Below are 16,392 nucleotides of genomic sequence, written 5' to 3'. Positions count from 1 at the left end.
CACCAGCTCTGGTGTATGTGGCTGGCGCCTTGGCCACTTGAGCTACAGGCGCCAAGCCAATAAAATTTTTTATAGGAGAAACGAAGAGATGGAATTGTTTTGTATTTCAGATTACATAAACTTTCATATGTAAGTCTATAAGAAATCCACTACAACTCAACAAAACAAATAAATGAGTTTAGAACTCACAAAAGATTAACACAAAAAACACAACTATACTACATATCAGCAATAAGCACCATGACAAGGGAAATTAAGGAAACAATTCCACTCATTATAGCATAAAAAAGAAACATTTAGAAACACTTAAAACAAAAGAAGTGCTAGGCTTTTGCATTGAACTTTTTAAATTTTTGATGAAAGAAATGAACTGAATAAACAGGCAGTGAAACAACAAATTACTAACTTACAGTTTTTTCAGTAAGGACTAAGATCTGTCTCTACTTCCTCCCTTGTAGATTTGTTTTCAAAAACCAGTGAGGAGCCCAGCAGACCAAAAGGAAATGTAAATATTCTTTACAATCACTAGACCCACTTACTAAATCAGCCTTTTAGACTTTGTTCCTAAAAAGTTCCCAGTGAAGGCCCACAAGATCAAAAACACCTGCAAAAATGTTTTTGACTTTGCCAGAGGTAAAACCGGCTCAGCACTCACATTCACAATACCTTGTGAATTCAGCAGCAATTCTCTTTTTGCCCCTCCTCCCCTTAAATTCAAGGGACTTCAGGGTGGGCGTTCTTCCCGTTTTTGCAGTGCCACGCCATTTCTCACATGTTTTCTCTCTTCATCCTCACTCCCTCTCTTTCTAAAATATAAAATAAGCTTATATTTTCATAGCCTGATCTTAGCCTAAAAAAATTCTTTGCTCGCTGGGGAAGCAACATCTACTGAGCTTTTTCCCACTCTAAGGAAGAGAGGTATGTAATGTTCAAAGGATAATACATAATATAGTTAAGATGTCAGTATTCCACAAATTTATCTAAAATCCATCTGTGGAGTGTTTATAGGAGGCTATCAGACTGAACTGACTCTAGTACTCCTGGGTTCCTACCTAATAATAGCAATATTGAACTCAAATGCATTTTTTGTAAATTACTAACTTAAAACAAAATTCAGGCTTAAGCACATAAACCACCAATTAACTTCTGATTATATAACCAGAAAATAACCCCCTGGATAGTCCGCAGGCGACTTCATAACTGTAACCACTTACCGAATTTCATTTGCTTCCTGAAATACCTTGTAAAAGTCTTTCCTGTAAGCCCCTCCAAGAACCCCAAATAACGCATGGTTGGATGCTCCTCATCTCATAAACTGTTCTTGGCTCAAAAAGACTGTAATGTTTTAACGGTGCCTCGTTTAATTTTCAACAGGAGCAAGGAGGGACCCGAGACCTCACGGATCACAGCCCTACGCACGAACGAGCGTACCAAGTACAGGTCCACCCCCGGTGACACTCCCGTCATCACCGCACAATCTAGGGAAGACCCAGGGCTCCGGACTTCGGCCAAAGTCACCGGCAGAGGCCAGGACAGCCGGGTCCCAGAGGCCAGCCCAGCCACACCCTGCAGCTACAGGGGACTGAGGGCCGAGCTATGCCACTGGCCAGAGAAGAATGAGGTCTACTGGCCCCAGAACTGACTACAGGGAGGCCCAGGTCCCGCACAGCCGGGTCTGGAGGGTTCCAACCTACCCCTTTCCCGTCTCCGGACACGCGCCACACACTCACCATTTCCTGATTTCCGGGGTGTCCCGGCATCCTTCTACGAATCTCCCAGTTCCTGCTGGTCACAAGGTGACAGAAGCTGCGATAGAGCCACCTGGGCCTTCCAGTGAAAAGAAGTGAAAACGCACCTCGGCAGTAGACACACAGACCCCAGCGTGGACACGAGGACCCAAGCGACAAAGGCCCAGCCAGATCCCGGAAGCAAACTCCTCCTTTCCGGCTTAACGATATTGGGCGGGTCCCACCCCCGGGGCCTCTCATTGGGTAAGGGCTCTAGACCCCCGCCCCTGATGGCCTGAGTGACAGAAGATGTGATCCCAAGCAAAGCTGAAAGGGACCCAAATGACAGGTTCTTAACTTGGGAGTTCTTTCCCTATTCAGGCCTTTTTAAGTCAGGACGTCTTCCCGGCTCTGGAAACTAGAACCATCCGAGAGACACTGCTATTTAACCTAGCATAATAAGGTTATATCCATTCATGAGTAATAGATGTATGTAATATTAAAAAAAAAATAAATAAAATAAATTTGGAAACAATGTAATTACAATTATTTTAATTTTTTTCTTTTTCTTATGAGACAGAGTCTCACTCGGTCGCCCTCAGTAGAGTGCCGTAGCGTCACAGTTCACAGCAACCTCCACATCTTGGGCTTAGGCGATTCTCTTGCCTCAGCCTCCTGAGTTGCTGGGACTACAGGTGCCCACCACAAAGCCCCACTATTTTTTGTTGCAGTTTGGCCGGGGCCAGGTTCAAATCCACCACCGTTGGTATATGGGGCCTGCGCCCTACTCACTGAGCCACAGGCGCTGGCCAATTATTTTAATTTTAAGATTACATGATCTCCGGGCGGCGCCTGTGGCTCAGTTGGTAGGGCGCCAGCCCCATGTGCCGAGGGTGACGGGTTCAAGCTCGGCCCCGGTCAAACTGCAACCAAAAAATAGCCGGGCATTGTGGCGGGTGCCTGTAGTCCCAGCTACTTGGGAGGCTGAGGCAAGAGAATCGCTTGAGCCCAGGAGTTGGAGGTTGCTGTGAGCTGTGTGAGGCCACCGCACGCTGCTGAGGGCCATAGAGTGAGACTCTGTCTCTACGAAAAAAAAAAAAAAAAATTACATAATCTTCATGGCCTCTAGTTTTTTATGGAGGCAGCCTGAGCTTTGAAAAGGCCATCATCTCAGCAATGTACAATGCAAATAAAATGTGAGCCACGTCATTTTAAGTTTCCTAGTAACCACATAAAACACACAATTGTAATATTTTATTTAACCCGGTATTTTCAAAATATTATCATTTAAATATATGATCAATATAACATCATTAACAAAGTTTTTGTAGTAGTAAACCTTTCAAAGTCACTGTGTATTCTAAGCCTCTAGCACATCCCAATTCAGATCAGCCACATTCTAGTTCCTCAGCAGCCAGAGGCTGCCACACAGAAGTGCAGCCCTGAGGTCTGACTCCTCTGACCTCAGAGAAATGAGGGGTCTGACCTCCACCCCCTTTCTTGTATATTTAAAGAAACACCCTCTAATTTATGTATTTATTTATTTGATTTAAAGAGTCTCACTCCATCACGCTGAGTTGAGTGCCTGGCATCATAACTCACTGAAACCTCAAACTCATGGACTTAAGCAATCCTCCTGCTTCAGCCTCCCAAGTAGCTGGGTTTTCTATTTTTAGTAGAGAAAAGGTCTAGCTCTTCCTCAGGCTGGTCCCAAACTCTTAAGTTCAAAGGATCCACCTGCCTCGGCCTCCCAGAGTACTGGGATTACAGGCATGAGCCACCCTCTTTCTGCCAACATCTCTTCTCAGGTCCAAGTGTGGGGAAGAGAGTGCCCAGAAGAGCAGAGCCCTCAAGCAGGTAGTGTCCACAAATACACAACTGCTGCTTGGCAGGGGCAAAGGCCACTTCCAAAGATCAGACATTGAAGGAAGAGAAGACTGTGAGGCCCCAGGAGGAGGGAACCCCTATCTTCAGATCTACCCACAGCCTTAGATGTGGAGGGAATAGATTAAAGGAAAACTTATTTTTATTTTTATTTATTTATTTATTGACACAGAATCTCAGTATGTCACCCTCGGTAGAGTGCTATGGCGTCACAGCTCACAGCAACCTCAAACTCTTGGGCTTAAATGATTCTCTTATCTCAGTCTCTCAAGTAGCTGGGACTACAGGTGCCTGCCACAATGCCTGGCTATTTTTTTTGTTGTTGTTGTTGTTATAGTTGTCATTGTTTGGCAGGCCCAGGCTGGGTTCGAACCCGCCAGCTCCGGTGTATGTGGCTGAGGAAAACTTACTGTTTTAAGATTTGGCCTAGGCCCTAGTCAGGCTATGGTTGTTTCCTCCTGGGGTGTGGGGTACTGTGTGAATTTAAGCACAATCAGATGAACACATGTCTACATGCATTCCTGTATAACTCAGCACTATATAACCAGAGATCCAACTTTAAATAAACAGAAAGGGAAATCTCAGTTACCTATAGGTGCCTCTGTTTCTCAGGTAACTAGTAATCAACCTGTCATTTAATCCTAGCATCTTATCTGCACTGCGTGTGTATGTTAGCTAGTGCTACATGACAACCCCAAACTTAGCTTATTATTGAGCTGTCAGCCACTTAGGCTAGATACACCTAAGCCACTCTTCAGGTCTCAGTAGGGCTCCTTCAGTGTTCTGCAGTCAGCTGCTGGTTGTCTAGGTATCTCTGCTTCTTGGAGTGAGCTGGCTGTCAACTCAGGCACTTTAGTTCCTTTCCCTGTGGCAGCTCAGGATCCATCAGGATAACATGGGCTTATTTTCATGGAGATGGCAGTGTAAGAACTTTTGTCTTGGACAAAAACTGGCACACTGTCATACTCACAGCTTTCTATTGGCCTGAGTGAATAAGGTCAACCAGATTCAAGGTTCCAAAACATTCTGTGATGGGAGACAATGACAAAAGGTGAATGGATACAAGAAGGGATGAAAGATTGTTGCCATTTTGGGGCTCAAGCAATTCTCTTGTCTCAGCCTTCCAAGTAGCTGGGACTACAGGTGCTTGCCACAAAGCTGGGCTAGTTTTTAGAGACGGGAGTGGGGTGAGGGGGGGGCGTTCTCACTCTTGCTCAGGCTGGTCTCAAAACCCCAGGGTGCTAGGATTACAGGCATGAGCCACCATGCCCGGCCAGGGCAGAACTATTTTCTTTCTTTTTTTTTTTTTTTTAGAGACAGTCTCACTTTATTGCTCTCGGTAGAGTGATGTGAAATCACTGCTCACAGCAACCTCCACCTCCTGGGCTTAGGCGATTATCTTGCCTAAGCCTCCCGAGTAGCTGGGACTACAGGCGCCTGCCACAAAGCCCGGCTATTTTCTTGTTGCAATTTGGCTGGTGCCGGGTTTGAACCCGCCACACTCAGTATGGGGCTGGCGCCCTACCCACTGAGCCACAGGTGCCCCCAGAACTATTTTCCAAGATGCGAACATATCGTATAAATTATAAGGTAATGACATCATCTCAGAAGATTGACCAAATAAATTATACGTCTGGGGATAGGATAATAAGTGGGCTGAAACCAGGAAATGAGCCGCTATAGCCCCATAAGAGCCATTTCAGGCTAGGCACGGTGGCTCACGCCTATAATCCTAGCATTCTGGGAAGCCAACGCGGATGGATTGCCTGAGGTCACAGGTTGAAGACTAGCCTGAGCAAAAGTGAGATTCCCATCTCTAAAAATAACCAGGTGTTGTGGTGGTGCTTATAGTCCCAGCTACTCAAGAGGCTAAGGCAAGAGAATCACTTGAACCTAAGAGTTGGAAGTTGCTGTGAGCTATGATGCCACAGCATTCTACCGAGGGTGACAAAGTGAGACTCGGTCTCAAAAAAAAAAAAAGAAAGAGCCATTTCAGATGGGGTGTTTTATGTTCTGATGTATATTTAAAAAGTAACATGTATATTTCTATAGTAAATTATGTAACATTAAAAATAATGCATCTGTACATTAAGCATGTCAATAATTACAATTACTATTTAATTTATTGTTACTATAATTATCATCATTATAATACCACTATTAGAAGTAGTGGTTGTTGCTGCTGCTGTTGCTGTTTTAGAAATGGTGATAAAAGCTCTCAGCTCCTGAAGCACAGTGGTTACGGCGCCAGCCACATACACTGGAGCCGGCAGGTTCGAACCCAGCCAGGGCTGCTAAACAACCATGGCAACTACAACAAAAAAATAGCTGGGTGTTGCTATAGTCCCAACTACTTGGGAGGCTGAGGCAAGAGAATCGCTTAAGCCCGGGAGTTTGAGGTTGCTGTAAGCTGTGACACTACAGCACTCTAGGGCAACATAGTGATACTCTGTCTCAAAAAAAAAAAAAAAAAAGGAAAGAAAGAAAAAAAATGGTGATTAAAAACACCCAGGAAAGCTCTGCTGCCTCTTTCTCCTGCCACTTCTGGTGCTGCTGGCTTGCTAGTTTGGTGCAAATTACAGATCTCTTTTGCAAAGCTGCTACGGACAAAGAAGAGCCTGAATCAAGACTGAGAATAATGATCCTGTGAACTTGCAAGTGGAGGGTAGGATGGTTGTGGGTACAGTCGAGAGGAAGGAGGCACATGCCACTTAGCTAGTGAAGGGCAAATTGGTGACTCACAGAGGCAGATCAGATTCTAGAAAATCAATGAAACAGACTCACCTGCACATCTGAAAAGTAGAACAAAGATCTAATTGATGTGTTCTAGCAGCAGACAAGAATGTCTACTACAAAATAAACCTGCTATTATACCTCAGATCTCTGTTTCTACAGACCCAGCAGACATTCTCACAAGAAAAAATTCAATACAATCCCACCACATCCATTCCTTTACTGTACAGAAATATCTAATGTAGGTGCACATGCAGATACCTGTTTTTCTTTTTTTTTCCAGATAGAGTCTCACTCTGTTTGTGGTGGCTAAAGTGCAGTGGCATCACAGCAACCTGAAACTCCTGGGTTCGAGCAATCCTCCTATCTTAGCCTCCAAGTAGCCACAACACCCAGCCACAACACCCAAATTTTTTCTATTTTCAGTAGAGACAAGGTCTCACAGATACCAGACACAACACTCAGTTATTTTTTTTCTATTTTTAGTAGTCATGGGGTCTCACTCTTGTTCAGACTAATCTCAAACTCCTAAGCTCAACCGATCCTCCCATATTGGCCTGCCAGAGTGTTGTACCAAATGAGAAATGGTAAGTGGTGGTGAACATTCACAGGAGATGGAGTGGGTAAAATGCTGATTCTGTGAAGAGTTCCTTCCTCCAGCAGCTGCTCACACATCTCTTACCTCTATATTTCAGGACTTTAACAAAAATAACGAAACACAATAATCCTTGCATTTATTGTTTAACTGGAAATGTTTTCACATATCATTATAAAGTCAAGAATAATTTCCTAACTTTTTTCTTTTTTTGAGAGTTTCAAACTGTGACTCTGGGTAGAGTGCCTTGGCATCACAGCTCACAGCAACTTAAACAATTCTCTTGCCTCAGCCTCCCAAGTAGCTAGGACTACAGGCGCCCACAACACCGGGCTTCTTTTTTTTTTTTTTTTTTTTTTGTTATTGTTGCAGTTGTCATTGTTGTTTAGCTGGCCTGGGCCAGGTTCAAATCCACCAGTCTCCGTGCATGTGGCTGGTGCCCTATGCACTGAGCTACCGGCACTGCCCTTCATAACTTTTTTCTATGTTGTTGTTACACATAGGGTATATTTGTCTTTATACAGGGCTGAATAATACTTAAAAGAAAAAAAAAAAAGGGGCCAGGCATGGTGGCTCGTGCCTGTAATCCCAGCACTCTGGAAGGCCAAGGTGGGTGGACTGCTTGAGCTCACAGGTTCGAGACCAGTCTGAGCAAAAGTGAGACCCTGTCTCTAAAAATAGCTGGGCGTTGTGGTGGGAAGTGGTAGTCCCAGCTACTTGGGAGGCTGAAGCAAGAGAATCACTCAAGCCCAAGAGTTTGAGGTTGCTGTGAACTGTGATGTCACAGCACTCTACTGAGGATGACAAAGTGAGACTCTGTCTCAAAAAAAAAACAAAAACAAAAACAACAATTTCCACATACTTTCTCTTTAAAATCAGGCATCTGGTTATTTAAATATACATCTTGTGCAAAATGAACAAACTAACACACACAAAGTTTCTTTTGCCAACAAGTGTGTCGCTGTGGCTGAATATAGAGGGGTTTCTGTCTACAGAAAGTTCTAAATTTTTCTGGGAGCCTAGAAACCACTGGCACCTTCCATGGGCTTATTCCCTCCTTCAGCTTCTGCCCTAGCAGGGTTTCCTAGTGAGATTTCCAAGTCTTGGCCCAGGAGCCACATAGAAGGGGGAGAAATTGGCTGCCTCATACCCAGGCCAACACAGTTGGCCTAGGACTCTCTGGAAGAATATTTCCAGGATCCCCTTCAACTTCCAGGTTCGATCCCTTCGAGAAAAAATGTGGGGATAAGCTGTTCTTGGGAGTGAATCTGTGTTCAAAATTGCCTCCTGGACAGACAGCAACACATCTGATGTAACCAGGAAGCTGCATCAGCTACATTAAAGTTGCTACTGTAAAGCTGTATCAGCTTACAAAATACAAGTGAAAAAAGATAAAGGACATCCTCCCAGATGCTCAGAAGGGAAGAACCTACTGGAAGTGGGGAGAGTCACCTGTTCTGACTGTCATTGTCAGGTTAGTTGAGACTTGCAGGAGCTCATAAAGTATTGTGCAACACAATTAGCTGTAGGGTGGGGACAGAAGGCTATAAATGGAAACTGTGAAGTTAGAGGAAGTTCACTTCATGAAAACATAGAACTTTCCTTTTCCTCAAAAGTGAAAGAAAAAGAAAAAAAAAGAAACCTGGCCGGGTGCCTGTAATCCTAGTACTGTTGAAGACCAAAGCAAGTGGATGTCCTGAGCTCAGGAGTTCAAGACCAGCCTAAGCAAGAGTGAGACCCGGTCTCTACTAAAACAGAAAAACTGAAAAACTAGCCAGGCATACTGGTGGGCATCTGTAGTCCCAGCTACTCAGGAGGGTGAGGGAAGAGGATTGCTCAAACCCAAGAGTTTGAGGTTGCTGTGAGCTATGATACCACATCACTCTATCCACAGCAACAGAGTGAGACTCTGTCTCAAAAACAAACAAAAAAAAAACTAAAGATACCTGTTTCTATTTAAAAAGATAAAAGAGGCTTGGTGCCTGTAGTTCAGCAGCTAGGGCGCCAGCCATGTACACTGGAGCTCGTGGGTTTGAACCCAGCCTGGGCCTGCCAAACAACAATGACAACTACAACCAAAAAATAGCCGGGTGTTGTGGCGGGCGCCTGTAGTCCCAGCTACTTGGGAGGCTGAACAAGAGAATCGCTTAAGCCCACGAGTTTGAGCACTCTACCAAGGGTGATGGTTTGAGACTCGTCTCAAAAAAAAAAAGATAAAAGAAACATCCCATAATGAAGTCCTAATTAGGGTGTGGAGTCACATGTGTGCTTTCAAGCAATGACTAGATGAAAACTGCTACCAGTAAATTATTCCTATCGAGTTCAGGGTTCCAGAAAATTAAGAAAAAGATAACATGGCATGTATTCTTGTCACAACACACCTCTAAATAAAATATAGACTTGCAGTAGATACACAACTAAGAACTAACCTGATCACCCATACCCCACCTCCCCATAGTTACAACTTGCTCTCTAGCTCCTTTCCTTATAGTTGCTTTCTGCCTTTTAGACCTTGTCACAAGGCACTAACATTCCTTAATAGTTTCTATAACAACTTGAATGACAGGAGATCCAAGGTTTCCATCTGAGATGTTTTCTATTATTTATTTAATTTTTTGTTGTTGCATTTGACATTGTTCAGCTGGCCTGGGCCGAGTTTGAACCCGCCACCCATGGTGCATGTGGCCTAAGCTGCAACCACTGTGCTACAGGCACCGAGCCTATTATTTATATTTTATTTTTTGACACGGTCTCAAGCTGTCACCCTGTAGAGTGCGGTTACATCACAGCTCACAGCAACCTCCAACTCAAGCTCAAGCAAACCTCTTGCCTCAGTTTTTCTATTTTTAGTAGTAGAGATGGGGTCTTGCTTTTTTTGCTCAGGCTCATCTCAAACTCATGAGCTCAAGCAATCCACACGCCTCGGCCTCCCAGAGTGCTAGGGTTATATAAGCGTGAACCACCACGCCCAGCTGAGATGTTTTCTAGATCCTGGATTCCTGTGTGTCTACTGATGTCAGCCAGTCTGAAGACATCAGCCAGTCTGAAGACCCCCTCTGAGGAAATGACTTGGAGAAAGACTGTGGTTTTCATACCCTCATGATTTTTCTCTCCCATGCTCCAACCAATCACCCACCACAATTCCCTCAAAACCTCAGTCCAAGGCTCAGTGCCCATAGCTCAGTGACTAGGGTGCCAGCCACATACACCAAGGCGGGCGAGTTCAAGCCTGGCCCAGGCTTGCTAAACAGCTATGACAACTGCAACCAAAAAACAGCCAGGCATTGTGGTGGGAACCTACAGTCCCAGCTTCTCGGGAGGCTGAGGCAAGAGAATTGCTGAAGACCAAGAATTGGAGGTTGCTGTGAGCTGTGATGCCACAGCATTCTACTGAAGGCAACATAGTAAGACTCTGTCTCAAAAAAAAAAAAAAAAAAAACAACACTTCAGTCCAAGACCCCCTGGGAGGTGTGAGGTTCCCTCCCACCTCATCAGTTGGCAGACATCCAATTATTAAACTCTTTTTCTGCTGTATCAGTGTATTGGGATTGATACTGTACAGAGGGCAAGAACCTGGTGGGTGTATAACAGTGACATCATGCACTAAGTATTTCTGTGACTGCTTTATTTCACTTAGGCTCCTCTTCCTAAGTTCACAGAGAGTCAGTTGTGCAGCCTGGAAACAGGTGTCCTTTGTCCAAATGTAGAAGTAATGCCACTTCATCTGGATGTTTCAGCCTCTTACCTAGAGATACCACTTCACTCTAATAAAACCACGTATTAGGTCTACCCCCACGTCCAAGGAGGAGGAGAAGCTGAAGTTTAAGCTAAGCATCCACAGAGAATGATTTGATCAATTCTGCCTGCCTAATGAAGCTTCAATAAATACCCATAGGACTGGGTTTCTAGAGCTTCTGCATAGGAGGATCCACAGAGGTTCCTGGAGAGTGGGGTCCCCATAATAAGAGAAGGCACTGGAGCTCCAGGTGAAGAGTGTTAGGATGGACCTGAATCACCCAGCTGGTGTCTGCTGCAGAAATGGTTGTTGATGGGGAGAAATCTCCAAACATTTTGGTCATATATGTATAACCTCAAACTCCTGGGCTTAAGTGATTCTCCTGCTTCAGCCTCCCAAGTCGGTGGGAACACAGGCACCTCCCACAACACCCGGCTATTTTTTGTTACAGTTGTCATTGTTGTTTAGCTGGCCTGGGCTGGATTAGAACCCACTACCCTCAGTGCATGTGGCTGGCACCATAAACCCTGTGTTATGGGCCTGAGCCTGGTTTGTTGTTTTTGAGACAGAGTCTCACCTGGTAGCCTTCAGTAGAGTGCCATGGCATCACAGTTCACGGCAACCTCAAGCTGTTGGGCTTAAGCAATTCTCTTGCCTCAGCCTCCCAAGTAACTGGGACTACAGGCGCTCACCACAATGCCCCTCTATTTTTTTAGAGATGGGGTCTTGCTCTTGCTCAGGCTGGTCTCAAATTCCTGAGCTCAAGCAATCCACCCTTTAGTCTCCCAGAGTGCTAAGATTACAGGCATGAGCCACCATGCCCAGCCCAGGTGAATTTGTTTATAATTGTTATATATGAATGTTTCTTCTTCTTCTTTTTCTTTCCTTTGGAGACAGAATCTCACTTTGTTGCCCTGGGTAGAGGGCTGTGCCATCACAGCTCACAGTAGCCTCCAAATCGTGAGCTCAAGAGATCCTCTTGCCTCAGCCTCCCAAGTAGCTGCAACTATAGGCACCCACGACAACATCTCTATTTTTAGAGATAGGGGTCTCCATCTCGCTTGAGCTGGTCTCGAACCTGTGAGCTCAGGGGAACCACACACCTTGGCCTCCTGGAGTGCTTGGATTACAGGCGTGAGCCACCATGCCTAGTCCTGGTGGATTTGTTTAAAATAGTTATACTATGGCTTGGCGCCTGTGGCTCAAATGCCAGCCACATACACCTGAGCTAGTGGGTTTGAATCCAGCCCAGGCCCGCCAAACAACAATGATGGCTGCAACCAAAAAATAGCCGGGCGTTGTGGCGGGCGCCTGTAGTCCCAACTACTTGGGAGGCAGAGGCAGGACAATCGCTTGAGCCCAGAAGTTTGAGGTTGCTGTGAGCTGTGATGCCATGGCACTCTACCCAGGGCAACAACTTGAAGCTCTGTCTCAAAAAAAATAAAATAAAATAAAACAAAATTGTTACATATGAATGCTTCCTATTATGTAATAGCATATATGAGTTTCTGATAAAAGCTTCAAAACATTTTATTTAGATCCAACTGCATTAAGAGTAAAAGCAAATGAAGAACCATCACCCCGGGTGGCACCTGTGGCTCAAGAAGTAGGGCGCCAGCCCCATATATGGGAGGTGGTGGGTTCAAACCTGGCCCTGGCCAAAAACTCAAAAACAAAAACAAACAAACAAAAAAAAAACTAGCCAGGTGTTGTGACAGGCGCCCGTAGTCCCAGCTACTAGGGAGGCTGAAGTAAGAGAATTGCTTGAGCCCAGGAGTTTGAGGTTGCTGTGAGCTGTGATGTCACAACACTCTACCAAGGGCAACACAGTGAGACTCTGTCTCAAAAAAAAACAAAAACAAAAAACCATCATCCCATAGTCTATCCACTGTCAATTCACACACTTAATAAAGTACCATGGAACTCAATGCAAATATCTTGTTTTTGTTTGTTTGAGACACAGTCTCACTCTGTTCCTCAGGCTAGAGTTCTGTGGCATCAGCAAAGCTCACAGCAACCTCAAACTCCTGGGTTCAACCAATCTTTCTGCCTCAACCTTCCAAACAGCCGGACCTACATGCACCTGCCACAAGGCCCAGCCAAGGTTTTTTTTTTTTTTTTTTTTTTTGAGACAGTCTCACTATGTTGCCCTTGGTAGAGTGTGCTGTGGCGTCACAACTCACAGCAACCTCAAACTCTTAGGCTTTAGTGATTCTCTTGCCTCAGCCTCCCAAGTAGCTGGGACTACAGGTGCCACCACAATGCCTGGTTATTTTTTTTTTTTTTTATTGCAGTTGTCATAGTTGTTTAGCAGGCCCAGGCAGGCTCAAACCCGCCAGCTTCAGTGTATGTGGCTGGCACCCTAACCACTGAGCCACGGGTACCAAGGTGACCCAGTCAAGTTTTCTCTAATTTTAGTAGAGACAGGATCTTCTCTGGTTCAGGCTGGTCTAAAACTCCTAAGCTCAAAGGATCCTCTTGCCTTGGCCACCAAGAGTGCTGGGATTATAGGCATAAGAAACCATGCGCGCCTATGTCTTGCTTTCATACCAAATTTAATCTTGGCTTTTCTGCATCTTTATTTTTGATGCAAAAACATAAAAACAAGCTGGGCATGGTGGCTCATGCTTGTAATTCTAGCACTCTGGGAGGCCAAGGGGAGGGGATTGCCTGAGCTCATGGGTCAAGACCAGCTGAGACAGAGTGAGACCTCCATCTCTAAAAAAAAATAGCCGGTCATTGTAGCAGGCGCCTGTGGTCCCAGCTACATGGGAAGCTGAGGCAGGAGAATCACTTAAGCCCAAGAAGTGAAGGTTACAGTGAGCTGTCCTGCCATGGCACTCTACCAAGAGCTACAAAGTGAAACTCTGTCTCAAAAAATAAAATAAAAATAACAGAAGTGTCAGGAGGACCCCCCCTCCCCACCCTGGACAATTGAAGGAACACCAAAAATCTACTACTGGGATCTGATCAAACTAGAAAGCTTTTGCACAGCCAAGAACACTGTAAGTAAAGTAAACAGACAACCTTCAGAATGGGAGATTTTTGCAGGTTATGCTTCCGATAAAGGTCTGATAACTAGAATCCACAGAGAACTCAAACTAATCAATAAGAGAAGAATAAATAACCCCATTTCTATGTGGGCAAGAGACTTGAACAGAAACTTCTCTGCAGACAGGCACATGGCCTACAAACACATGAAAAAAAAGCTCATCATCTTTAATCATCAGAGAAAGGCAAATTAAAACCACTTTGAGATATCTAACTCCAATACGGTTAATAGCCCACATCACAAAATCCCAAAACTACAGATGTTGGTGTGTATGCGGAGAGAAGGGAACACTTTTACACTGCTGGTGGGTATGCAAGCTAATACAACCTTTTTGGAAAGAAGTTTGGAGAACACTCAAGGAACTAAAAGTAGACCTACCATTCGATCCTGCAATTCTTCTACTAGGTATATACCCAGATGATCAAAAATTATTTTACAACAAAGACATTTGCACTAGAATGTTTACTGCAGCCCTATTCAGAATAACCAAGACATGGAAACAGCCCAAGTGCCCATCAACCCATGAATGTATTAACAAATTGTGGTATATGTACACCATGGTATACTATGCAGCCATAAAAAAGATGGCGACTTCACATCTTTTGTTTACCTGGATGGAGCTGGAACATATTCTTCTTAGTAAAGTATCTCAAGAATGGAGAAAAAGTATCCAATATACTCCATACTACTATGAAATCAATACATAAAGCCAGGTGCAGTGGCTCACGCCTGTAATCCTAGCACTCTGAAAAGCCGAGATGGGTGGATTGCTTGAACTCACAGGTTCAAGACCAGCCTGATCAAAAAGTGAGACTCCGTCTCTATTAAAAATAGAAAAATTGAGGCAAGAGGATAGCTTGAGCCCAAGAGTTGGAGGTTGCTGTGAGCTATGATGCTATGGCACTGTATCCAGGGCAATAGTTCAAGACTCTGTATCAAAAAAAAAAAATCAATATATAATCATCTACACATTCATATGAATGGTAAAACATAACTATAGTCCAGAAAGCAGAAGGGAAGAGGAGAGAGAGGGAAGGGGAGGGAGTGGAGGGAAGAGGTGGGAGGAGGGAGGGTATTTGGGGGACCTCACCTAATATGCATGATGCAATGGTACATTTCAAATCTATTAAGAAAATAGTATAATTGTGATGGATGTGTTAATCAGTGCAATGTAAGCATTTCACATTGCATGTCAAATCAGTATACTGAACCCCACAAATGCATCAATGTACACAGTTATGATTTAATAAAACAAAAAAATAAATTTTAAAAAGAAAAAAATAGCAGAAGTGCTATGAAGTTTTCAAGCTTAGCTTCAATAGGAAACATTAGAATATTAATAAATTCTGGGCACCGGTCCCTATACCAAAGGTGGTGAGTTCAAACCCGGCCCTGGCCAAACTGTACAAAAAAATAGCCGGGAATTGTGGCGGGTGCCTGTAGTCCCAGCTACTCAGGAGGCTGAGGCAAGAGAATCACCTAAGCCCAGGAGTTTGCAGTTGCTGTCAGCTGTGACACCACCATACTCTACTGAGGGCGATAAACTGAGATATATACCTGTACCAAAACAAAAAAAAAAGTTAAGGAATTTTAAAAATTAGTATATCACCACTGCACCAGAATTTCTTAAACATTCCAGTGATTATAGGAAATGTTTACTTTCTTTTTTTTGAGACAGAGTTGCACTATGTCGCCCTCAATAGAGTGCTGTTCCATCACAGTTCACAGCAACCTCAAACTCTTGGGCTTAAAAGCGATTCTCCTGCCTCAACCTCTCAAATAGCTGGGACTATAGGCACTCACCACAACACCAGGCTATTTTGTTGTTGTTGTTGCAGTTATCATTGTTGTTTAGCTGGCCCAGGCTGGGTTTGAACCCACCAGCCTTGGTATATGTGGATAGTGCCGTAACCACTGTGTTACGGGTGCTGCGCTAGGGATGCTTACTTTTTTAAACAAAATTTTACTGGGCCGGGTGTGGTGGCTCATGCTTGTAATTCCAACACTTGGGAGGTCAAGGTGGGTGGATTGCCTGAGCTCACAAGTTCAAGACCAGCCTGAGCCAGAGCTAGACCCTGTCTCTAAAAAATAGCCCGGCACTGTGGTGGGCACCTGTAGTCCTAGCTACTTGGGAGGCTGAGGCAAGAGGATCATTTTGAACCCAAGAGTTTGAGGTTGCTGTCAGCTAAGACACTACAGACATTCTACCAAGGGTGACAAAGTGAGACTGTCTCAAAAAAAAATTTTTTAATGCAACTAAAGTTTAACAAAATAATAGATTTACCAAGTACAGGAAGAGGAGAAATATTTAGCCAGAGATATAAGTTCCTCTAGAAAAAGAATATGTACCTCCTCTGACTGAAATTTTTCTGAACCATCTTAATGACTTCAGATAGAATTTTAAATTTGCCTATAGCTCAGGAGCTAGGGCTCCAGCCACATATACCTGGGCTGGCGGGTTTGAACCCAGCCCGGGACTGCCAAACAATGACAACTATAACAACAACAACAAAAAAGGTCATTGTTTGGCAGGCCCAGGCAGGGTTCAAACCCACCAGCCCAGGTATATGTGGCTAGAGCCCTAACTGCTGAGCTATAGGCGCTGGGCCTACACTTTGGTCTTGAGTGTTCTGAGCCCCTCCTTTTAGTTTTTACCTATCATATT

General features: G+C 44.3%; 1 protein-coding gene across 3 annotated transcripts in view; it reads right to left on the bottom strand.

Annotated features, from left to right (window-relative positions):
- LOC128572417 (zinc finger protein 267-like) overlaps positions 1-16,131 on the bottom strand; it is a 50,084-nt gene extending 33,953 nt beyond the window's left edge. For 2 of the 3 annotated variants that reach the window (XM_053572396.1, XM_053572397.1), the window contains exon 1: positions 1,731-1,906. In XM_053572396.1, the coding sequence (XP_053428371.1) occupies positions 1,731-1,760 (30 nt within the window). In that variant the 5' untranslated portion in view covers positions 1,761-1,906. Of the gene's footprint in view, positions 1-1,730; positions 1,907-14,337 lie in introns of those variants that run through there. The other variant, XM_053572398.1, reaches the window with a different exon arrangement.
- Positions 16,132-16,392: the final 261 nt, after the last annotated feature.

The sequence above is a fragment of the Nycticebus coucang genome, chromosome 20, assembly GCF_027406575.1.
Source record: "Nycticebus coucang isolate mNycCou1 chromosome 20, mNycCou1.pri, whole genome shotgun sequence".
In the NCBI taxonomy this organism is placed as follows: Eukaryota; Metazoa; Chordata; class Mammalia; order Primates; family Lorisidae; genus Nycticebus; species Nycticebus coucang.
The sequence above is the reverse complement of the archived record's forward strand: the minus strand, read 5'-3'. Positions and strand labels throughout refer to the sequence as shown.